We start from the raw sequence: 26,302 nt of genomic DNA, 5'->3' as shown, positions 1-26,302 counted from the left end.
TGCCTTTTATTTTGTTATTAAAAAACTGTAATATGTATAATTTATTCAAAAGCCAGGTTGCTTTTGAAATTTCCGCATGCTCGAAATCTTTTTTTCTTTTCCACTTACTTGAAGTCTTAACTTAAGCATGTAGTTAAAGTCTCCACAGGTATTCCACAGTGAAAACCTTAACTGGCATTTCAGAAATTAAGTACAAGTATGTTTATAAAATGGCATGTGGCACTTAATTTGGAAACTGTGGAATTATTAAGTTACTGTCTTTATGAAGGCTACAGCTTTTACAACCCTAAGTTCTTAATGTTGATTTGAAGGCATTCATAGATACTAAGTGATTGGGAATATATGATTCATTTTTCTGGACTACTTAATCCATGCATATATATCTTAATACTTAAAAAAATTGCAAAAAGCAGAAACAATACACTCTTAATGTAATATAGCACTTGCTACTTTGGAGAACAGATCACAAGATCAAACTCCTAGTGAATGCCATGGGAGGTCATTTTTCATTTGTTTGAAAACTGAGTTTATTTCAGACTCTAGAGATACCTGCTCTACAAACAGGCAGAGCAAATTCCCTGCTTGAATCAAATCTTATAATTTACAGTAGAATAGAACAACAAAGAAAACTGTAGGTAGAGGAAACAAAAGATACACCACAAAAGAGAAATGAGAAGGGAGCAAGAAGGAGAGACATCTTGAACTCAAGATTTTAAGCCTTCCAGTGGGGACATCTAGAGAGAAATCTGGTTAGATAAAAAGTACCAAGATAAAATTGCAGTGTTGGGTTGGGAATTGGGATGTAATGAAGAGGTAGAGCCCAAGATTTCCAGGGCAATGAAAGTATTCTGCATGAGACTGGAATGTCATGTGGTATCTTGGATTTGTCAAAACCCACAGAACCATGTAATACAAAGAGTGAGCTTTAGTATAAACTGCGGACTGTAGTTAATAATTATACATCAGTATTGACTCATCAATTGGGACAGATGTACCACAGTGATACAAGATAATTAGAGAAACTGTGTGGATGTGTGTGTGCCGTTTTGTGGGTAGTATGGGCCTTTTGTGCCTCCTGCTCAGTTTTTCTGCAATTTTCTGTAATCTCAGTTTTTCTACATCATAAGTCTATTAATTATTTTTTAAAAATACAGTGATATAAGAAGATGGGCAGCAGCCTGGGGGTGGTAAGAGTTGCTGTAGAAACACAGTTTGAAAGACCTCAATATAGAGGGACTTTGGGGGCTTAAGGAGTAGATGAGCTCTAACTGCACTATTCTACACTCTTACCAGCAATGTACAAGGTTTCCAATTTCTCCATACCCTCACCAACACTTACTATCCTTCTTTTGGTCTATAGCCATCCTCATGAGTGTGAAGTAGTACCTCATTGTGATTTGGGTTTACATTTTTCTAATAATTAATGTTGAGCATGTGCTTGTTACCCATTTATCTATATGTCTGTTTAGAGCAATGTCTATTTAGATCCTTTGCCTCATTTTCCTTTGCCAATTGGATTATTTGGGGTTCTTTTATTCTTGTGTTGTAAGGGTTCTTTATGTATTCTGAATACAAATCCCTTACAAGCTCTGTGATTTTCAAATATTTCTTCCTTTCTGTGAGTTGTCTTTTTACTTTCTTGATGGTATCCTTTGAAGCTTAGTTTCTAATTTTCATGTAGTCCAACTTTTTCTTCTTTTGTCTTTTATGTTTTTGAGGTCCTATCTAAAAACTGTTACCTAACCCAAGGTCCCCAAAATGTATTCCTATGTTTGTTTTCTTCTAGGTATTCTGTAGGTTTAGCTCTTAAATTTAGGACTGTTGTCCATTTTGAGTTAATTTTTTATATGGTGTAAGATAGATGTCCAACTTTATTCTTTTGCATGTAGATATCCAGTTGCATCACCATGATTTATTGAAAAAACTCTCCATCATTGAATTATCTTGGTACCTTTGTTGAAAATTAATTGAACATAAGTGAGATGGTTTATTTCTGGACTTTCAATTCTATTCTATTGATCTATATGCTTAAAGTAAAAACTCTTTAAAAACAAATAGTGAGACAATTAATTTAGTCATATTAATAAATCCATGTGGAAAACAGAGAATGGAAAAGTATCTATAACCTCTCACTATAAATGTTTTGCCATATTTCCCTCAAGCGAGACTTAGACCATTTAATTCCTGTATAGTTGTTATTCTTTCCCCCCACCCCCCAAAAAAACAACCCTCTGCTCACAGTGCTCATTTCTTTTCCCATATACTGTAGAAGGCAGAAGACAGAAGGAATGGACAAAGCTGCAGGATCCCTAAAATCACTTTACACACACGCACAGAGGAAGGGGTAGAGGTTAAATTTCCTTTTAATATTTTGTATTTTGTTGTTCCTGTTTCTATCATAAGCCACTGATTTACTGAGTGTGGTTCTGAGGCTCTACACCAGCTGTGCACATGAGTGCCCTTTTATAAATACTTTCATGAGAACTTTGAATAACAAGTTACCTTAATTTAAGAGCAAGAAAAGAACATTCTGAACAAAACATAAACCTTTTTTGAACCCAAGTTCACACTGGTTTTTTTGCTCCCCAAAGACTTTTTTATACCTGAAATATCTATTTAAAGCATATTTCTACTTGAAACATATATTTTTTTAAAATCCTACAGATATCTGTCCTTTAATTCCCATGATTTAACTTTTAAAAACCTCTGTGACCTTATAAACAAAGAGATCTCCTGAGAACCAAACTGGGAATCCATATATTCAGAGAACCCAGAGATTTTCCAAAAAGTTGAAAGAGATCTAAGGAATTGAAATCTCAGAAGGAAGGACTGTGTCCTAGGTAAAAGGTAGTCATGAAAAACATGTAATATTTCAAAAATTTATGGTTCCAGTGAATATTCACATGCTACATTATAAATTATCAGATTTGACAATGACTTGGCTTGTATATGAAATAATATTAGCTTAAAAAGTATTAGACAGTGGATGAGACAAAAAACCCAGACTCTTAACTATAGAGCACAAGCTGATGGTTACCAGAGGGGAATGGATGAAATAGGTGATGGGGATTAAGAATACACTTATCATGATAAGCACTGAGTAATGTATAGAATGTTGAATCACTGTATTATACACCTGAAGCTAATATAATACTGTATGTTAACTATACTGGAATTAAAGTCTTAAAAATTATTAGACTGTGAAATACTGCTTTTTAAAATGAAGTTTCTTATTTAAGAATATTTGGGGGGGGGGCAGCACCTGGATGGCTCAGTCAGTTTAGCATCTGCCCTCACCTCAAGTCATGATCCCATGATCCTGGGATGGAGCCCTGCATCAGACTCCCAGCTCCTCCCTCTCCTCCCCGCTCATCCTCTCTCACACTCTGTCTCTCTCAAATAATTAAATAATATATTTTTTAAAATTAAAAAATAAAATAAAACTACTTTTTTTCTTTTTTAAGTTTTTATTTAAATTCCAGTTAGTGGGACACCTGGGTAGCTTAGGGGTTAAGCGTCTGCCCTCTGGCTCAGGGCATGATCCTGGAGTCCTGGGATTGAGTCCCAGGTGGGGCTCCCTGCATGGAGTCCACTTCTCCCTCTGCTTATGTCTCTGCCATTCTCTCTCTGTTGTCTCTCATAAGAAATAAAACAATTAATTAATTAATTAATTAATTAATTAAATTCCAGTTAGTAATATTAGTAATATTAGTTTCAGGTGTACAATGTTGTGATTCAACACTTCGGTATATCACCCAGCGCTCATCACAAGTGCTCTCCTTAATCTCCATCATCTATTTAAAATCTACATTATCTTACCTTCTCAAACCTGACATGTCCAAAGACAGCTGTTGATTCTTTCTTCTCAGAACCTATTCTTGTCCCCCACATGCCCTTCCCTTGTGATCTGACCTTAAAAATGTTTCAACCTGTATGTGCTGCTCTGCTGGTTACTTACTAAGCTTCAGCCCAAGTGCCCTCATTACTGTTATGTGAATAGACCAAACTCTCCTTTCTCTCTGAGCCATTCCATTGCCCTTTGAAAGAAAAGCTTGTTGTCCTTACCTCCAGCTCACATCACCCTGCTTATTTTCCTCAGAGCCCTGATGTTCTGATTTGTGGGATTCTTCTACATTACCTGTGTCCCTCACTTGTCCATAATTGCCTTGGAGGCAAAGATCTATCTTTTCCCCTAAATATCCAGTACCTGTGCCTAGAGCACAGGTGGTTCCCCATAAATATGTGTCCAATAAATGATCAAATAGTAGTGAGTTATAGCCCAGAATCAAAACCCTGGAGAATCAGAGAGGACATGCATATGTATAGAGCCATAATTAGTATATTGCCACAGAGTGGGCTCTCTGAACTCACTTCATAAGGGGAGTCCACTTCACAGCATCTTTGACCATTTGAATGCAGTAAAGGAAAAAGTTGTTTTCATTTTCTTTAGTTGCATTTTCACTATGCTTTGAACCCCAGAAAAGTAATTGTAACAGCTTTTGTTCCACTCCTATAGGTTGTGGCCTTCATTCTGCATGGACTGTTGTAGGAAAAGCACTTTCTCTGAATGAGGCTTCCTGTTGTTTCTGAATTCACCCCTATTTTTTATCTTATTGCTAATGAATTTACACAAGATTCTGTTTCTTTAGATAGCAAGTTAAAAATAGCAGTGTGAATGGAGGGTGCTGACCCTATCTACTGATCCTTGCAGCTGACTACTACCTTACCACTCAAACCTCAGCTCAAGCGGTCTTTCCTCAAGGAAGCTTTGTTTGAGGTCATTATCAGCCTTTACTGTCCTTAACAGCATTTATCACATTCCAGATGACAAAGTTAACGGTACATTCTGTTAGGCCCAGGCCTAGTCTAAAAAGTTCTTTGAGGCCAGAGAACATGTCAGCCTTTTTTTAAACACCTGTATCTCTAGAAAGCATTCAATAGAATAAGTTGAATCAATTAATTTTTCCAGCTTTAAAATGCTGATATCTCTGATCCATGAATCTAGTTTTCAGCAGCAGTAATATGTGACTTTGTAATATTAAGTAAATTTCCAGAAACCTCAAATACAGGGGTGAATGAAAGGCTCAATGAGAGGAACAGGATAATGCACACTTGCCGGAGAAGCCAGATTTAACCTTAATTGCAGAATTCCAGGCAGGTCATTTGTTTCCTGGGTTGACCATTTGATTTTTTGAAAACAATTACTGAAGTGATTATGGTATATTAATACCATTAAATTGTTGATGAACTTTGCCAAATCTTTGGAAAGTAAATATTAAAGGAGAGAATTATGATCATGTTTACATTTTATTTCATCATTTTGTTTTCAGCTTGTCCTATAAATTTTGTGCATGATGTTATAATTAAGGATCTTAAGGGATGAATTTAATAGAGAGTTACACAAAATTTTTGCCATTTACTTCCCCTAAAAGAAAAAATATCCATACTATATTAAAAGACTCTGTCATCTTAATTAAGAGGCAGCTCTTTTCCTGTTTTTTTTTTCCCTTTTAATTATATAAGCTACGCTGAGTGGGATGTAATAACATGATTTTAAATTGATAATTAGTGTGTGGAAGGCATTTGGCAGTGAAATACAGAGCCGTATCAGTGGCATAACTTTGGCAATAGGAAAATATAAATATAATCCAAATGTCAGTGCAGAAATAAAACCAGGACCAGATAGTTGATAATTTGATAAAATGTTTTGGGGAAATACAGTTGAATGACATTTAAATTTTTTAATCAAAACAAAATATGTAGTTTATTTAAAAGTTATAGGACCAAAAAAAAAAAGTTATAGGACGTGGAGGCATTGTATGTGTGTGTGTGTACATATGTTTATACCTTATATGTATGTATATATTTCATATCATTAAAAGTAGTGATCCTCATCCCTACTTTACCTCTAGTTATAATCCCAAAAGAAAACCTTTTTTAGATGTTTCTTCTGGAAGTTACCTTCTTATCTCTAAAGAGTAATATCCTTGTGCTATCTGTTATTTTTCTATTTCTCTGCTTCAGACGTTCTTTCAACTTCCTGTTTTGACAAGTAAGGATTTCCCTCCTGTACATTACTGTTTAACCTCCCCTCCTATTCCCTTACAGTATAGCTTAAGCTATAGCTTATAGCTATTATTTTAATTAAGCAATTCAGGGATTAATAGATTAATTCAGGAATTAACCTCTTTAACAATATGTAAATAATGTTCACTGAAGAGCCAAAATTATGCTATGCTAATTTTTCCTTCCTTACTCAGGTTTCAATTTCTCCTTTCTTTTTGTCTCTTACCCTAACTGAATTCCATGTACCTTTAATACTCTCCAGAAGTTTCATTATATTATGTATTTTCTTAAACTATTCACCTCCCACCTCCCCGCTGAAGCCTCCTCTCCCTCTGACCCCATCTGGACTGCCTATTCTCTAGGCCTTCTGCCTGCTACTGAAGTTTGCCTCTTGGATTCCTTGTTATCATTATTCTTGACTTCTTCACTCATGTTCCTGTACCACATATGTTGGTGGATCCTTGAAGTGTTACATAAGAAGTATATTTGAGACATTGGATATCTTTATTTTATGATTATATTTGATTGGTAGATTGGCTGGGTATAAAATTCTAGGCTGAAATTCTTTTTTTCTCTCCAAATGTTCTCTGTCCTTTACCCTCCTTTTGGCTGGCTAAAGACAAACTCAGTGCAATTCTGATTCTCAACCCTTTGTATTTATACTCCAGAATATTATTCTGTCTTCTCTTTGTTTAGTGTTCCAAAATTTGCAAAGGTGTGTGTGTGTGTGTGTGTGTGTGTGTGTGCGTGTGGCTGTGGCTGTCCTTTCCTTTTATGTGCCTTTTCAACCTAAAGACTGGTTTTCTTTAGTCAGGGAAATTATATAATATCCTCCTTTTAATTTTCTGCATTTTGTCTTTCTAAACTAAGTCATGTATTGAACTTTCTGGGTTTATCTCCCAGTCTCCTTATATTTTCTGTAATTTAACTTTTTTGCCCTCTTGGAGAGTCCTCTAGCCCGTCACTATTGAAACTTCAGGGAATTTTCTAATGTTTTTTCTTTTAAATTCACAAGTCCTTTATTTTTTTCTTCCTATTCTTATAACATTCTGATCTTAGTTTATAGATGTAATAGCTTATTAGATCTCCATGAGGATACAAAATAAAATTGATTTGAAATTTTCTTTTTTTCTCCATATTTATCTCCATTTTCTCTGGGTTTCTTTTTTTGAAAGTTCTTCTTAAATTCTCCAGTATATGCTTTTAGTCCTTCTGTAATTAGGTTTTATTTCTTATTTACATGTTTTAACATTCAACTAATAATGCGAACATTGAAATGCTGAATAGTTAATACATTTCAGATTTTAATAAAATTAATATGTGCTTATAATAATTTGGCCAAGTGATAAAAGGTGACAATTTCTCCCATTGTTTATCACATTTTCTTTTCCTCTCCTAGAAAAATTTCCAAAAAAAAATTTGTGAAAATAATAGAAAATTTCTGAGCACATCTAGATAATGACAGGTACTATGCTTGCTTCTTCAGATTCTATTGTAAAAAAGAGCTTTACACCATCCAAATATAAAGAACACATCATTAATACTATATATGTTCAGACAGACTTGTATAATAACTAAGAGGACCTTCTCTGAGATGAATTCTGGAATTTTTCCCAGATGTTAATAATTAATTGTGTTGTATATACCATTCAGGTTAAATTATGTATTAGCTTATTTAGTAGAAGTCTGAGATTGACAAGTATCTGTAACAAGAAAGTATATTTTGAGAACTTAACTCCTCGTAAAACATGTACCATGCAGTAATTAGTGCCTTCAGCAACCACTGGTGTACTGTCTATATTAGTATTCTAGGGCTTTTGGCAAGATTGAAAATATATTTCTGCCAGTAGTTAAACTATTACTCTGAAACCATAAATATATACACTTAAAATGGACAAGTTAGCTGTATCAATACCTTAAAATTACATGAAATAAATAATGTTTTATTCTAAATATTAATAATGCCATAATTGGGCATAAGGCAATAAAATGGCCATTGCAGTAGCTTGATTGCTATGAATTTATTAAGGAAATGCTACTTGTTCATTTTGAAATAAAAGCTGAGTGCAAAGAAAAGGGAGAAAAGAAGGGAAAATGTGTTCAAGGATGGTTTTCCACATGAACCTCTAAGTTTAATTGACCAGCATCATTCTGCCTTATATTGGCAAATTTGTAAGCCTGGGACAGACTGGTGGTACTAGTGGAGAGAAGTGTCACTCCTGACATTGTCTCCCATTTTAATTCATTCAGGGATTGTATAGCTAAGCCTACTGAAGCAGCTCACAATCTGAGGCCTTTGAAGATGCTGCCATTTCTAAGGACCAGAAGTTCATGGCCAGAAGCATTATGTGTAACATCTAGAAAGAAGGGCAGAGTGAGTGGGAGTTTTTCAAAGTATGGCATGGTTTTAGCTTTTATTGTGTCATGTAGTTTTGCTCTGATGGGACAGACAGGGTTGTTGGACTAGCTTGACCTTGAATGTCACCTCATTTCCTGTAGCCACTCTCAGTGATTATTCCGGAGGTGGCTGTGTGACCTGGTTCTGGTCATCATGTATAAATGGAAGTCTCTGGGTGGGACTTGCAGAAGTGCCTGGCCCATGAGGAGATATTTATTTAGGGTTAAAGTAAATGAACTATAAACTTCAAGTATCATTTATAAAATTTAATGCAAAGTGCCCTTTTTTGCTTCTGTCTGTGTCCCCTGACCTATAAATGTTGCTGTCATGCAGAAGCCCATCCATGGATTTCTTCTGTCCTCCTGCATGGTTCTCTCACTGTATAACTTCTGTTCTTGTTGATGTGATTATTGTCTATTTACTAATATTACATACATTTCTCTTATCTAAAACTCTCCCCTGAACATCAGCCTTGGACTTTGAATTTCTTCCTGGAAAGCCCACAGGTAATGCACATTTCACATGCCCCCAAAATGACCTCATCTACTGCCCTCTCATCACCAAGCTTTACCTCTAATCATGATCATGACTGTGGCTCCAGTCTCCCTTCAGGGGACTCTCAGAATCCTCTGTGGCTGCCACTCCATATAAATTCCATCAAACAGGACCTCTCAGGATCTCTAAGATTGTTCCCAACTGATTCCTTCCCTTCATGACTCTCCAGTCTACAGTTTTCTATTAGGTAAACTTTTAGAAAGGTGAGTGGCTTATGCCACATTCCTGCCTGATTGCAGTTGCCAAGCTTCCTAGTTGACCTGAGAAAGCATGTTCTAGAGCAGAAAGTACTCTGGGAGCATATGAAGACTTCCCATGGGAGTCCATTCCCAGAGGTCACTTCCAGGGCACTCTCCTTCCCCACCTCCCTGTCCATAGTTAACATTTCCTAGTTTATGAAAGAAAAACATACATCTCATCTCTTCTGATTTTCACTGTGGGGCATCCACCAAGGTACAAAAAGATTTCAGACACAAACCAACGAGACAGCATTTATTGAAAAAGTAAAACCCTACCTTCTTCTACCCCCCACACAGTGGTCAGTGGCACATAGCTCCTGAGGAACTGTCCAGAGAGAATCTCAGTGTGAAACATAGAAGGCAACTGTCCCATATTTCATGTGGATACCATATTCATGGCAAGGCTCTGTTCATCCCATTGATACGTATCTGTGCCTGGAAGCTCAGAAGTGACATGCTCATCATGGAGATATGAATATTAACATGTATATTTTAGGGCAACCCGGGTGGCTCAGCAGCACTGCCTTCAGCCCAGGGTGTGAGCCTGGAGACCCAGTATCAAGTCCCATGTTGGACTTCCTGCTCTCTGGCTGTGTCTCTGCCTCTCTCTCTCTCTCTCTGTGTCTCTCATGAATAAATAAATAAAATCTTTTTTTAAAATGTACATTTTAACTGAATATCAAAGCTAGAATTTTTTCTGAGTTAGTTAATTAGTTAAAAAATGAAGATAGGTGTTGCCAGTTAGGTTTTATGGCAAAAATCTTCCAAACCTTGAATCAGCTCAATTTCCAACTCTGAGGTTTGGAAAATACTTAAAGGATGTGATAAAGAGTGACTGTGTCATGTGCTCAGAGGACCTCATGCACAGAAAATGCAATATAAGGTAGCCCCATGTGATAAAAGAAAACTATTTTATCAAACAATAATATAATAGCAATAGTGTATTAAAAATTAAAAATATTTTATTTTTCCCCAAAATAAAATATTGTATCTAAATGAAAACATAGCAAGAATATTAAAAGTTACTTGAAAATTCTTGGTATAGTCTTTAGGTATACTTCCTAGAAATTAAGATAAAGTAAATTATTGTGATGAATAGTTAACAAAATCTTGGGCAAATCAATGTGTTTTGTCTCTTTGCTCTCAGAAAACTTTAAAAAAGGACCTAATCAAAATGTCAGCACATAGATTATTTCCAATAACTTTAGTATTAGAGCATTGTGTTATTTTTTAGCAAATGGCTCAGAGATCCAACGTATTGATGGATATTGCTCTAATAAAACTTTACATTCTCATTTATTATGTGAATTAGATTTCTCAGGACTTAAATCTATAAAATACAAATGATGCTGAACCCTGTCTCAGTCTAGCAATAGGTGATACCCTTCCACAGTTAAATATACTAATGGGTAGAGAGGGTAGGTACTTGGCTCCATCTATCTCATTAAAAGATGTATTTCCAACAAAATTTTTTTATTATTTAATGATTATCAAATGTATATTTTTATCAATTGTATACTCTAGTACTTGTAATGAAAACTGAATCCAGAAGAACACTTAGAGCACTTAGAGCTATATAGCCACAAGAAATTAAAAGAAAATTGATTCTAATTTCTATTCTTATGTAATATTATAGGGTGATCAATGTAAGATTTTAAAACAAAAATACATTAAATTAGGATTAAATTATATCTGAGTCAAGTGGAATGGAAAACAAGTTCAAGACGAAAAGAATGATGTAAACTTTCTGATTGTTAGGTCTTTGTTCATGGCTTTCTTAAAGTGAGTTATAATGGGCATCCACTTGTATGTAGTACTTAGAATCCATTGGATACATTAAAAGAATGATGAAATTTGTTTTAAAATGTCAATATTTACATTATGCCATAAATTATTTTTCAACTGCTTGTCCTTATCATTAAAAATTACATTACCTTAAAAATATATTGAGACCAAAGCACTCTGCAGAGTCAATGCAATCTCTATCAAAATCCTAATGACAGTTTTTACAGAAGCAGAAAAACCCATCCTAAAATTGTTATGGAATCTAACAGGACCTCAAATAGCCAAAGCAACCTTGAAAAAGAAAGACAAAGTTGGAGGAATCACACTTCCTGATTCCATACCTTGCTATAAAGCTACAGTAATCAAAATAGTGTGGTACTGGCATAAAGACAGATGTATAGAGCAATGGACTAGAGAGCCCAGAAATAAACCCTTATGTGTATGACCAAGTGATTTTTTATAAGGATGCCAAAACCTTTCAATGAGGAAAGGGTTGTCTCTTCAACAAATGGTGCTGGGAAAATGAATATCCATATGCAAAATAAAAATAGACCCTTACTTTATACTATATAGGAACATTAACTCGAACTGGATCAAAGACCTAAATATGAGAGTTAAAACTCTAAAACTCTTAGAAGAAAACATAGAGGGGAGCATGAAATTGGATTCAGCTATGTTTTCTTAAATGTGGCACCAAGAGCAGGACAACAGAAGAAAATACAGATAAATTGGACTTACTGAAAACTAAAATTTTTGTGCATCAAAAAATACTACCAATAGAGTGAAAAGACAGCCCACAGGATGGGAGAAAGTATTTGTAAATCATGTGTCTGATAAGGGATTAATATCCAGAATATATAAAGAACTGCTACAACTCAACAACAAGAATACCCAATTAAAAAATCAGTAAAGGACTTGAATAGGCATTTTTTCCAAAGAAAGTATACAAATGGCTGAGAAGCATGAAAACATGTTCACCATTTCTATCCACTAAGGAAATGCAAATCAGAACCACAATGAGATGTCAATTCATACCCACTAGTATGTCTACTATTAAAAAGAAATAAACAAAATAACAAATGTTAGTGAGGATGTAGAGAAATTGAATATTTATGCCTTGCAGGCGGGAAAGATACAGCCTCTGTGGAAGATAATATGGAGCTTCCTCAAAAAGTTAAGCATAGAACTGTGTTATAGTCCAGCAATTCTACCTCTGGATATATATCCAAAAGAATTGAAAACAAGGATTCAAATATATGGACACCAGGGTTCATAGGTACATTATTTACAGTAGCCAAAGGGCAGAAACAACTTAAGTAGCCATCAATGAATAAATAGCTAAGCAAAATGTGGTTAATATGTGCAATGAAGTATTATGTGGCCTTAGAAATTCTAATAATTGCTACAATATGAATAAGTCTTGAGAACATTATGTTGAGAGATAAAAGACAAACACAAAGGACAAATACTGCACAATTCCACTTATATGAAATGACTAGAACAGCTAAATTCACAGAAAAAAAAAGTAGAAGAGTGGTTACCAGAGGTAAGAGGGAGGGAAAATGGGCAGTTGTTTATGGGAACAGATTTTGTTTGGGATGATGAAAAAACTCTAGAGATAGTGGTGATGGTTTTACAACAATGTGAACGTTACCTAATGCCACTGAATTTTACACTTAAAAATGGTTTAAATGATAAATTTTAAGTTATATATATTAACTATATTAACTATAAATTTTAAGTTATATATATTTTGTTACAATAAAGTAAACAAAAATCTATTAAGAGAGTTGTTCAGGTTTGGAAGTACATTTTGGCAATACATGCATAGCTGTTCACATACTTGAAGAACACCTGGTGTCCAGTGTCCTTCACAGTGTGGACCAGCCCTCTCCTCTCACTTCATTTTCTTTGTTCTAGCCACCTGGAAATTCACATCTGCTATAATTATGCACAAGTTGTTCCCTCTACCTGTAACCCATTCACCCCTACCCCCACCAAATTGATTAATGGAATCTGATACTCCAAGTACCCACCACCTTTGGAAAAGCTGTGGTGACTCCTAAAGGAGTGCTCCCTCTGTAGTGTCCCCAAAGAGCATTTTCGTGCCTCTGATTCACCCCAAACCTGTCCTCAACCAAGCTGAATTCTTTAATGGCAAGGATGATATATGCTTCATCTTTGTTACTCCCGATGAATGGCACAGAGTGTAATTTGAAGCAAGATCTTAGTAAATAGGTCAATAACGGAATTTTTAAAAGTACATGAGATTATTTCCTCATAATTCCCTGAGAGAGAAGGCACACCTTTTCCCTACTTTCCAGAGCAAGAAAGTAAGAAAATGTCACACCTTGCTCAGGCTACAGACGTCAGGTGGCTGATGGGGGTGGAGACACAGCATCAAAAATCTGCTTTCTTACAACCCAGGTCTGTGGAGCCAGGCATTAAATCTTATCGCCAATATGTTAAGAGCATTACTTTATTGGTTATAAAACACATGTTTTTGAATTTTTGCCATAGGTTTTGTCCATAAATGAAATGATCTTATACATATTCCTGCTACTCCTTCCATAATAAACCCCCCGCCGCTGTTCCAACACCACGGTTTGGAAACAACTGTGTCATTAATGAACGATACCAGATCCTAACCAATGACCTCCAGATGAAAGGCTCATTATTTCATTACTGGTCTCCAGAGCTATTTTGTTCCCTAACACTGTAGCACAGAATTTAGACTGAAGAGTTTAAGCCTTGAACTATTAAAAAAAAAAAAAAAAGTAAGTAGTCCTTGACATAATTTGGAGTGATTACATTCTATTGTGCCAAGAATTCCTTATTAAAAATCAATTTAATTGTGCCTATACCATCTGGTCGGTATTATGGTCTTTTATGGGAGAGAACCATGATTTTGTATTTACCTGGTGCTCTATTGGATAAGCACATCATTTCATAAAAAGGGGGGAGTTTAAAAAAAGGGGGGGGAATTTTGTAGCACTGAAAAGTTAATGATTAAAGAAACTTTAAAAGTGTTTACTAGATTTTCCTTCACTAACTCTTGTGACTTTTGGGTTGTAAGATTTAATATTTTGTATCATTTAGGATTTTAATGGAAAATAAAGTAAGAAATGTGTATGTGTACATCATATGCTAAATTTATTTTCATGAATAGTTTCTGTCTTTGATTTTTGAAACTCTAGTTCAATTAAACAAAACTTAGATCGTCACATTAGTATTTGTGTTGTCTTTTTATTCAAAGACTGAATAATGAAGTGCAAGAAGTTTGCTTTTGATTGTCTACTAGCTTGGTTTCAATAATAACAAAGGATCACAATATTTTAGCTCACAATATTGCAGGAAAATGTTTCAAACCAGAGTGACTGCATTTTATTATGCAAAATGGGGAAGATTTTGCAGCCCTTTTTTCAAAAACACTATATATATATAGTGTTTATACATATAGTGTGTGTATATATATATACATACCCTAATGTAAAAAGGATCCTTTAGCTTCCTTACATGGCATTAGAGGCTTAAGATTTGGATAATTTTCTCAAGTTTTTTGATTTGCTTATATGCTTATAGTTGTGAAATATTGTGTTCATGTTACAATCTTAAAACATCAATGTTGTAAATTAGTAGCCATAAATGTTTGCTCAATTCTAAATTGCCTTAACTTCAATGTTTTTGTTTTTGTTTTTTAAATCACATGTTATACAGGGTCTGGTATTAACAACTACCTATTTGGTACCAGCCCTAATATCTCTTCCCTGTGCCCTGATTTCCTCATTTGTGAAATACAGACAATACTTACTTGTTAAGATTTCTATGAGAGGGGATCCCTGGGTGGCTCAGCGTTTTAGCACCTGCCTTTGGCCCAGGGTGTGATCCTGGGGTCCCAGGATTGAGTCCCCCATCAGGCTTGTTTGCTTCTCCCTCTGCCTGTGTCTCTGCCTCTCTCTCTGTGTGTCTCTCATGAATAAAGAAATAATATCTTTTAAGAAAATTGCTATGAGATTTAAATGAGATATTCATTTGGAATGTTGTGAAAATTCTTGGCACAGAACGTATGTTAGCTTTTATCATCATCAAAAATACCAAACTGACCATTCTGCAGTTTGTGGCCTTTCCATTTGTTCATCAAAAAAATAAAGCTAGGGGATTAAGGAAGTTGCCTGTGCTCATGTAGCAATTAAATGCTCAAACTAGGATGAAATATCTTTGGCCGATTTCATGATCTGTCCTGTGCTCTGTTTGAGTGACCTTACCTTTTTAATGTTAAATGCTAATATTCTGCATGTATTCGTTTAATGAACTCCTGGACTGTACAGATTCTGAGTACATAATAGTAAGCAGAATTTTTATAATTTCTGACCTCATACATCTTACACATGGTGGGACAGACCAGACAGACAGCAAGCAGTGTGACAAAAATTATAGATGTGACAAGCTAACAGAGAAATGTGCATGGTACAGTGATAGACATTAACAAGGTCTTTTTTCCTACATAATTCTTTAATGTAATACTGATTTGTTTAATAATCATAGAGATGTATAAAGAAAAATAATTTCTCATCTGCCTCCATTCCTGTCCAGGTACTCAATAGGAACAGTTTAACTAGGCTACCTTCCTTTGCACTCATACAAAGACATTAAATTTATGGCATCTTTCTTGTGATTCTACAAAAAAAATGGATTTTATACACTGGCTCAGTTCACAGAGCATGTTACTTTTGATCTCATGGTTGTGAGTTCAAGTGCCACATTGGGCATGGAGCTTACTTAAAAAAACAATTTTAAAAAATGGATCCTGTACACATTAAGACTTTCTTTTTGTTTGCTTGCCTTAAAAAGTCCTTATGAGTTTTATAAGTATATAGTGTTGGCTGTTAGCATTGTACATGTCCAGGATCGACTCAGAGAAAACTCCCCAAAGATTTTAGAGCTGAAGCCCTGCCCATTTATTACAGTAGTTACTATTTATTTTTTTAAAGATTTTATTTATTTATTCATGAGACAGACACACACACACACACACACACACACACACACACAGAGGCAGAGGGAGAAGCAGGCTCCACGCAGAGAGCCTGACGTGGGACTCGATCCCGTGTCTCCAGGATCAGGCCATGGGCCGAAAGCAGCACTAAACCACTGAGACACCCAGGCTGCCCAGTAGTCACTATTTAATGGGGACCACTCCATCCCATAATTCATTGGACTGAAACACTTGAGGGGGAAGTTTTTAGAGTATCTTGCTGTTACTACTGTTATTATTATTACCATTATTATTTCTGACAACCCTTGCTCTAGAATAGCATCCTTGAATTTTTTCTTTTAATTTCCTTTCTACATACCTACCTACCAACTTACCTATTTATTTTGCCTTTTCTTTTGTCAATCTAATACTATTTCTTTGTCATACGTTCCCTCACTTACATACCTATAGATTTAAAATTTTAAAAGATAAGTGCTTAATATTTTACAGACTTGCTACATTCACTCCCTAATAAAGAACTTTCAGGACTTTTTTCCCTGCGCTATTTGCTTTGTTTTATTTTTTGCTTTCCACTATTAATAATACTGAAAAACAAGAAACGTTTTTATATGGAAGAGCTTTTATTTATGAGAATGAATTTCTAAAACTAGGAACTTTTAGATGAAGTATATGCTTATTCTTTATCCTACTACACGTTGCCAGATCAAATTCCAGAAAGACTGTGGCCCTTTGACTTTTAAACAGGTATCTTTAATGCCAGTTAATCAGCTCAGACCCTGACGTGCAAATCAGTAGATCATGATGTTATTGCCACTTTAGCAAGAAACCATATGGCTAATTTATTTAATTATTCCCTGTAGGGTACTTTCCCACCTCAGTCTTCTACCCTGGGTCTTGGAAGAACAGAGTAAATCGAGGAACAGGTCCTCCCTTTCCCAAATGAGGCAATCATCTAAGTATGTCGACTGTTAGTTGAGAACCTGAGTGGCAGCAGGTACAGCCCACTGAGATTGTGCAATGCGGCCCGGACCTCTAGACGGGAGTCTGTGCAATTAGCCAAGACGGTTACTGCGTTTTTGGCAGTGAAGCAGCAGTTAAAGCAAAGAAGGATCTTTTTCCAAGAAGGAAAAGCCATTTAATAAGTTTGAGTCAGTTTGCTCATAACAGCCCTACATTTGAGGACCAGAAACCCCAGGAGCTTGGCAAGTCAGTGCTTGGCAGGTCTTCCCACCAACTCACCAAGTCTGAGGCCGGCCAGGCAGAACTTGGCTCCCTCTGCTTTGACTGTATTCATTTAATAGCATTCCTAGTTAACAAGAAAGTGAAGGCAGGAATCTTTCTCCCCATTAATCCAGAAGAGCAAAATGTAGTGGCTCTAAGCACAATCCAAGTAACTCCATCAGCAGGGAAACAGGCTGTCTGTTTGCCTTGTGGGGTGTATGCACTGTTGGATGTATGCAGCTTGGAGGTTGTGGTCCACCAAAAATGACATTAATGTTTAGGAATCAGGCAGTGGTTTCTTTTTTATATATGAATTAACATTTGGATATGGCTACCCAGTGTGAAAGTCTGATTTTATAGTGTGTCAGGGAGCCACTGATACCTGTCTCATGAATAAATAAATAAAAACTAAGTACATTTGTATGAATTATTTAAAAATACAGTGTGTTCTCTTTCCTTTTTCCATTTCACCTATGGAACTCTTGCCAAAATGAAATCAAGTTTGAGTGTTTACAATGTAAGAGAAAACCAGTTTGTGGATTTTGAAATTAAGAGATGGATTTTTTGTTTGTTTGTTTCATTTATTTTGGTTTTAATTTCTTTTTTCTCTGCAAATATTTCTGATGAAATAAACAGGTCTTATCGTCTAATGATGGATTATTTGAATGGAGATTGAAATTGAACTGGAAATGTTGAGAACAAGCATGTTTATACTTCTCAAAAAGCTGCAGCACCACCTGCAACTGATAAAAATTAGTACAAACATATCAAAAATCTTTAGAGAGACATGTGGCCAAGCCAGTGCCAACTTGGACAGAATCAGAGCACTGGCTGCTTAGAGGAAATATCCCAACATTCAACTAATCAAGATGTTAATCCAAAGTAAAGATTAAAATGTTTTACATGGTTCAGGATTGCTTGGAGCGAAGATTAATGCTGAGAAAGAAATGGTTGATATCCTAGGATTTTTTTCCCTTATTGTCTATTTTCCACAACATGAGTGTCTTAGTTACATGGAGTTCACTCAGTCTTTAGAATAATTTCTCATTAACAATTTATAAAGATATGTTTCTGGTATAAGGATCTCAATGTGTGAAGTTCTAGATTCGTATCTGGTGCTACCATGGCCTCTACAGAAAAGAGCCTATGGTTCTATGTATGATCCGTCCAGGGGGGCAGGAAATGAAGCTTTCTCAACCCACAGCCTGTAAACACAAATATAAGTGTGCCTTTGTGTAATCCGTCACATACCATTATTTTGCTTATAATAAACGTGTTACACTGAGATTTCTAACTTTATCAGGTTGACTTAATAAATTTATTTTTCACCCAGTGGCAGCACTATTGACATTTGAGGCCAGATGATTCTTTGTTGTAGGGAGCTATGCTGGGCATTGGAGGATATTTAGCAAAATCTTCGGCCTCTACCCATGGGATGCTAATAGTACCCTCACGAAGGTGTCCAGCCATTGTCATTGCCTTCAGAGGAAAAATCAATCCTAGTTGAGAATTATTGCTTGAAATAGTTATGTAAATAAAATATGAACATGTTTTGAAAGGTTTAGAACTGTACAAGAAGTATGAGAGTCCATACTACCTCCTGAAAAACACTTCTGCCTAAAAATAATGAATATTATGTTTCTTTTATGTCTTCCGGAAAGTTGCCATGTAAAAGTATGTACAACTATTCTGCACAGTCATGACCCATTTAACATATACCTTGATATTTTTCATTTTAACATATCTATGAGTTTTATATTACTTTTTGAAATGTCTGCCCAGTGTTGCATTGTTAAGGATGAACCATAATTTGTTAGACTTATTTGTTTCCTTCTTTGATATCTTATACATCTTATTTTAGCTCGTTTCATGAAAAGTCACGTTTTCTTTAGCTCTTCTGTGTTTCTCAGGAGCATTCAAGATATTCTTCTGCCCTATGACCTAGTTCCTTCTGTAGAGATCATTTCATATTATTGTCATTTATCTATCATACTATTTCATATACATATATATTTGTTTTCCTTCTTATTTTCTGATGATGTCGAGGGAAGAGGGGCTGCAGAATTGTCTCAGAACACTTTCTCATCAAATATTTGCCTCTTCCACCCTGGGCAGCTGTCACTTTGCTGCAATAAGTACCTCCCTCACCACCATTTCTTCTCCTTTGGCGAGTTGGAGGGCCCCGTATCTCAGAGTGAATGCCTGTATGTTATGGGTTTTCTGTTGGATGAATTTGCATTTATTTATTTCCAGGTTCCCTCGGTCAGTCACCACCCAGTTGATGGTCATTTAGGCTCCGTACTTTAACTACCATCCTCCTCACTTGCTTCTTGGGGGGAAACGGTGTTTGCGTGTCCATAGCCCTTCACCTTCATTTTGCTTGCTGTGCTGAATAGGGCAAGGGACCTAGGCCATGACTTGTCCCTGCTTCTAGATTTCACCTTTAAATAAGAGTTGGTTCAGCTGTTTCTTGGATTGTTTCCTATTTCCTGGAAAACTTTTTACTCTGTAGGCTTTGTCTATTGGCAGTCCCCCTTGTTTGAGGTAATCTTGTGTTTATTATTTCCGTTCTGTGTCACCTGTATTTTAATAAAGACTGTCCCATAGTTTCATTGAAAATAGCTATTTTCTATTTTCAATTATTTTTGCTTTTTTCAATCGATAGTAGGGGAAGAGGAGAGCTATAGAAATATCACTACTCTACCTTCAACAAAAGATGAATTAACTGAATTAAGCAATAAAATAGTTTGGTGTTCACTAGACATTTATTAGTGTTTGCTCACTTGTTTGAATAGGAGAATATAGAGGTAAAACGTAATTGTGAGGAAATAAGGTTAAAACTCTTGAAACAATTTACAAATATGCTTGAGTCAGATGTGGATTCAGGTTCTCATTGCACCAAAAGTTTGGTTGAAGTGTTGATTGTCAAGGCCTCAAGTGGTTAGAAAGCTGTGCGATTGGAAATGTTGTTTTAGGGGACAGCTAATATTTGAACAGATGTTGTAAAAATATTCTGAATGCAGAATACAGCACAGACTTCTGATTCTTAGTTCCCCATCAGTATTTTTTGACTGAGAACGGCCATGCCTCATGGGGACCTCTTGGGAGAGAGTTGGATTTAAGAGTGAGTTGGCATGTGGACAGATTTTTGAAGGTCAGTAAGGTCAGCAAGCTTATCTTAGGTTTAGGGGAGAACTGTAGTAGTATTTTGAACCAGGGTACAAGATCCTGAAAGCTGTGCTTACGAGAACTTCATCTGGCATTTGAATTGAGGTGTATTTCATTTGATCCCACTGGAACTCGGTGAGTCCTTTATGTTAGGTATCACACTCAGTACAGTTGTACAGTGTAGGGAACAGTTCCTCTTGCAAGAAGGAACTTGCAAGAAGGAACTTAGTCTGGTGGGTTCAAGAAGCTGATTTGAAAAATTCTGACTCAGTAACATTGCAGTAGCAGAGTTGATCTCAACTCTTACTATCATGGTGTAGCTCCTCTGTGTTGTAATTGTAGTTCTACTATAGTAACAGATTCAGTCTGTCATGCTTTTTACCACTAAGGTGGATTCTGTAATTCACATGGGATGCTTTAAAGTCTACCCCCAAATCACTGGAATCCTGTTGTATCCCATAAATTTAGATGACTTTTAAACAGAAGCATTTTGTATTCCATTTTTCCATATTCACTGCCTTCTAAATCACGTTTTCGTTCATCCTCATGATGGCTCGCCCCTCTTCTGTTGCACTCTTACTGCTCCACGTCTTCTCCTAATTATGCCTGCCTGATGGCTCCTTCTCTAAAATATTTTTATTCCCTGGCATTTTGCTCTGCAGTTGTTTTTATGTTGGTCTTGCTTAATCAATTAGAATTATAGTCCACTTGAAGACATAAATAATCGTCTACATTTTATTTATTTATACATCCCATGTTACTCCAGATGATTTGAGCATGTTTCTTCAATATTACCACCTTTTGACCTTTGCTGAAGTGGTGGACATTCGATTAAGGAGGGTCGATATTTTATGAGCTAAACACACAAATGACCAACAAAGGAGTTTTTGTTGTTTTTTATTTATAGTTTTTATCTGTTTGAAAGTCCAACAAAGATAAATCATATTTATCAAGTCAACTTTATAGGGAAAAAGAGCATGAATTTGAGACTCTTCCAATCAATGAGAAAGTGTCGCCACAAAACATATTCAAAATAAATTAAACATAAGTTGCTTTTCCGTAAATGTGTGCACATTAACAAATTGACATATGCCTTAAGATACATTTCCCTTAAAATATCGGTACATGTGATATTGGGAACTTATATTTTATGAAAGAACGACCGCCACGTCCTGTGGCTCTTTATCCCTCAGCAGCTGTGTCCAGCTGGTGGTCCTCATTCCCCCTGCTACTTCTTCAGTGAATGGAAACATTTAGGTCAATATTGATATAAAACTTCTTGAACTTTCTTCTCTTTCAGCTTTGGTTCGCCTTTGTTAATGGATTTTCTGGGCAGATTTTATTTGAACGTTGGTGCATCGGCTTGTACAATGTGGTAAGCATTCTCCATCTCTATCAGATAGCATGCAGAACTTCAGTGACATTCCTTTACTGTTTATGTCTGGGAAGTGTATCTAAGTCAATCATCTGTATACATAGCAGGCAGCACAAATATATCTTTAGAGCCTTTGTTGCTGCGACACATCCTGCAGAAGCCCGTGCTCTCCACACATGGTTTCAATCATAGCAGATCATTCTTGAATAACCCCATGAAATTATTAACCCATATATCTTGATAATAGACCCTTGTTACCTCCTTACTAAATGCCTGCACAACATTTCCATGTTTTTAGCTCAAGTAGAAACTTCTGAGCTACATCTAAACCTATTTCACTTCATAATTTTATTTCTGAACTCTTAAACATAGATACACATATATAGTATGTAATCTAGTGTCCTTTCTGTCCTTCTTAAAAGAGTATCTGTCCTTGTGGAGGAATGTTTTCTTCCACAGCTAGTGCTAAAATAATGAATGCTGACTCCCAGCTCCCATGGTGAATGGTAATCAGCTTATTAGGTATTTTTCATGATTTCACAGTTCTTTTTTCATTGCTTCACTATCATGAATTCAAAAACTGGAAACAAACATAAACGGTAAGCCAAAATGATGAAGTATAGCTACTTAGCTTCTTGTTTGGCAGGGAGAACTAACTGAGGGACTCACAGCTTGGTGCTTTAGAGACCCCAGCATGCAACATTTCAAGTTGTACTTTCTCATGTGTTTTGGACACTAATTCTGACATTGCCTGCCCTGGGGGAGTTTATAGTCAGAAGCAGCTATTATAGGTAGAAGTAGACAGAAGTTACCAGACATACAGTACACATAGTGACACTATAAATATTTACAGCTTGTGTAGACATTTGTGGCTGGATGTGCGAGTCATCTATCCACTCAATCCTTTTTTTTTCTTTTTTTTTTTGGTAGCTACAAGGCTAAGATGCTGTGTATAAGATGCTGCATGTGATAGGTTCCCCAGCCCTGTGGAGTTTGACAAGTTAAGAGGGCCAAATGAATAGACTAAGCTGCCACTGAGCCTGAGTTCAGATTTTAAGCAGCCTGAATTTAGACAGTGTTGGTCAGTTAATAAGTGTGCTACGACCAAGCATTAGTGAGTCTGTTGCTAATACTTAGGCTCAAAAGGCAAAGCTGACCATGGTGAGAGCAGGGCTGAATCAATGCCCATTCATCACCTGTGCTGGAACAGCAACCCTGACTCACCTGCCACATGGATAGAGGCTCCAGGACCTTCCCTCAAACCGATTGTTCACTTTGCAGAACTTAACTGTTTTAGTAGATTAAAATTATGCTCACTGCTCCATAATGATTTAGTGCCAGAAAGGGTCAAATCCATGCTCATAAACATATTTATAGATAGAAAGCTGAGACCTGTGAGACTGTGCTTTAGAGCTCAGGAATGAAATACAAATCACCTGGTCACATGATGCATGGAGGTTAGCCCTACTTTGATGCTCAGCCATGAGAGCTAGATTCTTTTCTTAGCTCTGTGCAGCCTTGGGCAATTCAAATAAATCCAACAAACTTGTATTGAGGACCTGCTCTGCATAAGGCGCTGATAGGCTATAAAACAGTGTTGGTCAAAATATGGTCCACACACCACTTACATTAGAATAACCAGGATTTGTTTGAAGATGCAGATTCCTAAGCCCCATCAGAGTTTCTCAGAGATAGCGAGAAACAACATTTTAAACACATTTTTTTAGTAATGATTGTGCATGTGAAAATTTAGGACCTGCAATGATTTTTGATCCCTGAAGTTGGGAATGTGTTACATGTTCTTTGTGTCCCCCAGACTTTAGAACAGACAATATTGTGGTAGAGAAGTAAATTTCAAGGTGAAATGACCCTCTGTCACTCCAGTCCACAGTACAGGTGTTGGAGTGAGCTGCCAGCAAGTGGTGGCAGAGTTGGCATGATCAAGGATCTGTAAAGTGATGTCAGAAAGGTGCTAGCCTTCAGAAGTTAGTCATGCTGAAAGGGCCGAACCCTTTGAGAACATGGAAGCTTATCCCCACAGAAATGGTTTGGTAACTTTTATTTGAAACTCAAAAATACTGCCAAAAGAGTACGAAGAACTATATTATATTCTTCAGTTATTAGCATTTTGTCCTCATTTGAATTGTCTATCCACGCATGAACATGTGTGTGCACACCTCTCATGGGCAAATATGCATACACCCATAGACATGCATGTGCGTGCACACATAGGCATGCCCCACGGGCACTCATGGTGCACACACACCAACACCGTGATTTCTGAACTGCTTGAAACTAACAAGACATCAGGCCCTTTTACTGCTTAATACTTTGGTGCGTAGATGCTAAGACCATTTACCTATATAACCACAGTAGACTGATGGAAATCTAAAATTTAGCATGGATAAAGTACTATTGTCTGATCCACATTAGTCCATATTCCATTTTTGCCATTGCTGTTCCAATAATACCTATTTAGTAAGTTTTTCGCACTCCAACCTCACGGTACAAGAGACAGTTTGGGACATCCAAGACGTTCACTAGAGCCTACCTCTTCTGGGCTGGATTTCCTCTTGCCATTTTCTCCAGACAATTTTTCAGTCTTGCTTTGTCTTCTCCTGTGCTTGCTCTTTATATTTGATTCCCCAGGCCCACTAAAGTAGCAAGTCATCATTTCTCACAGCAGATTAAATGGCATTAAAACTGACTTGAGGGCAGCCCATGTGGCTCAGCAGTTTAGTGCCGCCTTCAGCCCAGGGTGTGATCCTGGGGATCCGGGATCGAGTCCCATGTCAGGCTTCTGACATGGAGCCTGCTTCTCCCTCTGCCTGTGTCTCTGCCTCTCTCTGTTTCTTGAATAAATAAATAAAACCTTAAAAAAAAAAACTGACTTGAAACTCTTAAATCTCTCAGAATAATGAATGAATGCCATCCCATTGGATTCTCATTGTATCCATAGTCAGATTTCTCCATCATTTTATTTAATGGCTACAAGAATCATAATGATCAGATAGATTTCAGTAAGATTTAAGCTCTTATTTTATTAAGAGATAATTCTTAATGTGTTTTAAGCTGTTTCAAAATTTTATCCCATTTAATCTTATCAAGCCAGCATAATTTGAAGAAAACTGTGAGCCAACCTCACTCATAAACAAAATTATAAAAATTCTAAAAATAGCAGCAAATAGAGTTCATCAGTGTATCAAAAGAGTAAAATATTTGACCAAGTAGGTTTTTTTCAGGAATATAGGAGGTTTAAAATTTTTAAACTTTTTTTATTTTTAAACCTTTCTAAATATCATCATATCAACAGAAGAGAAAAGAAAAACCTCATCTCATCAGTGGATGCTGAGAAAGTATTTGAGGCAAGTCGGCTGCCATTCCCAAAATAAGAACTCTAAGTAAATTAGGAAAGAAAGAAGCCAATTAACTATAATCCTGACTATTTTTATATTTTAAAAAATGGCATATTGCCATAAATGGTAAAATTCTTAAACAATTTCATTTTAAATAAGAAATTAGTCAGGAATGCCTGAAATCACTATATAATTCAGCATTGTTTTTGGAATTTTCAGCAACTCTCAAGAAAATTTAACTATTACAAATACTAGAAAAAATGATATCTGTGCTTATATAAATATGCACACAAAAAGTGGCCTTTTAAATGTGTTCATATATGACTGGATACCTAGAAAACCCAAAAGATACCTGTAAAGAAATACTAGAATTATAAGAGAATTTATAAGGTGACTAGATACACAATAGATATGTAAGAATCAATAGCTTTTTTCTATCCTAGCAATCAATAGCTTATTTTTTTAACTCTAGTTGTGAGCACTTATAAATGCAAAGGTGTAATAATTCCTTTCATATACATCACATAGGAATAATTTTTATAGTACCAAATAGAAAAAAGTCCAAAATTTTATTGAAGTATACAAAATAGAGTTGAATAAATAGAAAGGCATATTATCCTTTTATATGAGAAGATAGTATCATTAAAAAAAACTCCTCTAAATTGATATATAAATTTATGTATTCCAAATAGAATCCCAGTATTGGTAGGGGGAAGGGGAGTTGCATAAAATGATATCAAAGTATAAAGGGAATTAACATGTACCTGTGAATAAATATGTAAAGTACAAAAAAGAACAATTTTAAGGATCAACTTCTCTTTCTGAAGCATCAGACTATACTACAAACCTGTAGTAACCAAGTTAATGTGGTGCTGACAGGAAATTGGACTAATAAGTTAGAAAATCCAGAAGTAAATTCTAGTTTTGGATTCCAGATCTGTAATATGTGAGAATTTAATAAATGTTCGCAAAATTACAAATCCAAATGTCCAACAAATAAATAAAAACATGCCTGAACACACTGGTAGTCAGGGAAATGTAAATTTTTTTAAAGATTTATTCATTTATTTTAGAGGGAAAGACAGAGAGAGAGAGTGTGTGTGTGTGTGTGTGTGTGTGTGTGTGTGTATGAGCAAGTGCAGA

General features: G+C 36.0%; 1 protein-coding gene across 16 annotated transcripts in view; it reads left to right on the top strand.

The window, feature by feature from the left end:
- The window catches only part of LOC140615803 (phospholipid-transporting ATPase IB), a 570,784-nt gene that overhangs the window by 376,750 nt on the left and 167,732 nt on the right, over positions 1-26,302 (top strand). For all 16 annotated transcript variants that reach the window (XM_072795750.1, XM_072795748.1, XM_072795745.1 and 13 more), the window contains one exon: positions 21,729-21,803. In XM_072795750.1, the coding sequence (XP_072651851.1) occupies positions 21,729-21,803 (75 nt within the window). The remainder of the gene's footprint in view (positions 1-21,728; positions 21,804-26,302) is intronic.

This window comes from Canis lupus, chromosome 24 (assembly GCF_048164855.1).
Source record: "Canis lupus baileyi chromosome 24, mCanLup2.hap1, whole genome shotgun sequence".
In the NCBI taxonomy this organism is placed as follows: Eukaryota; Metazoa; Chordata; class Mammalia; order Carnivora; family Canidae; genus Canis; species Canis lupus.
Note: the sequence above shows the minus strand (reverse complement) of the source record. Positions and strands in the feature narration are given on the sequence as shown.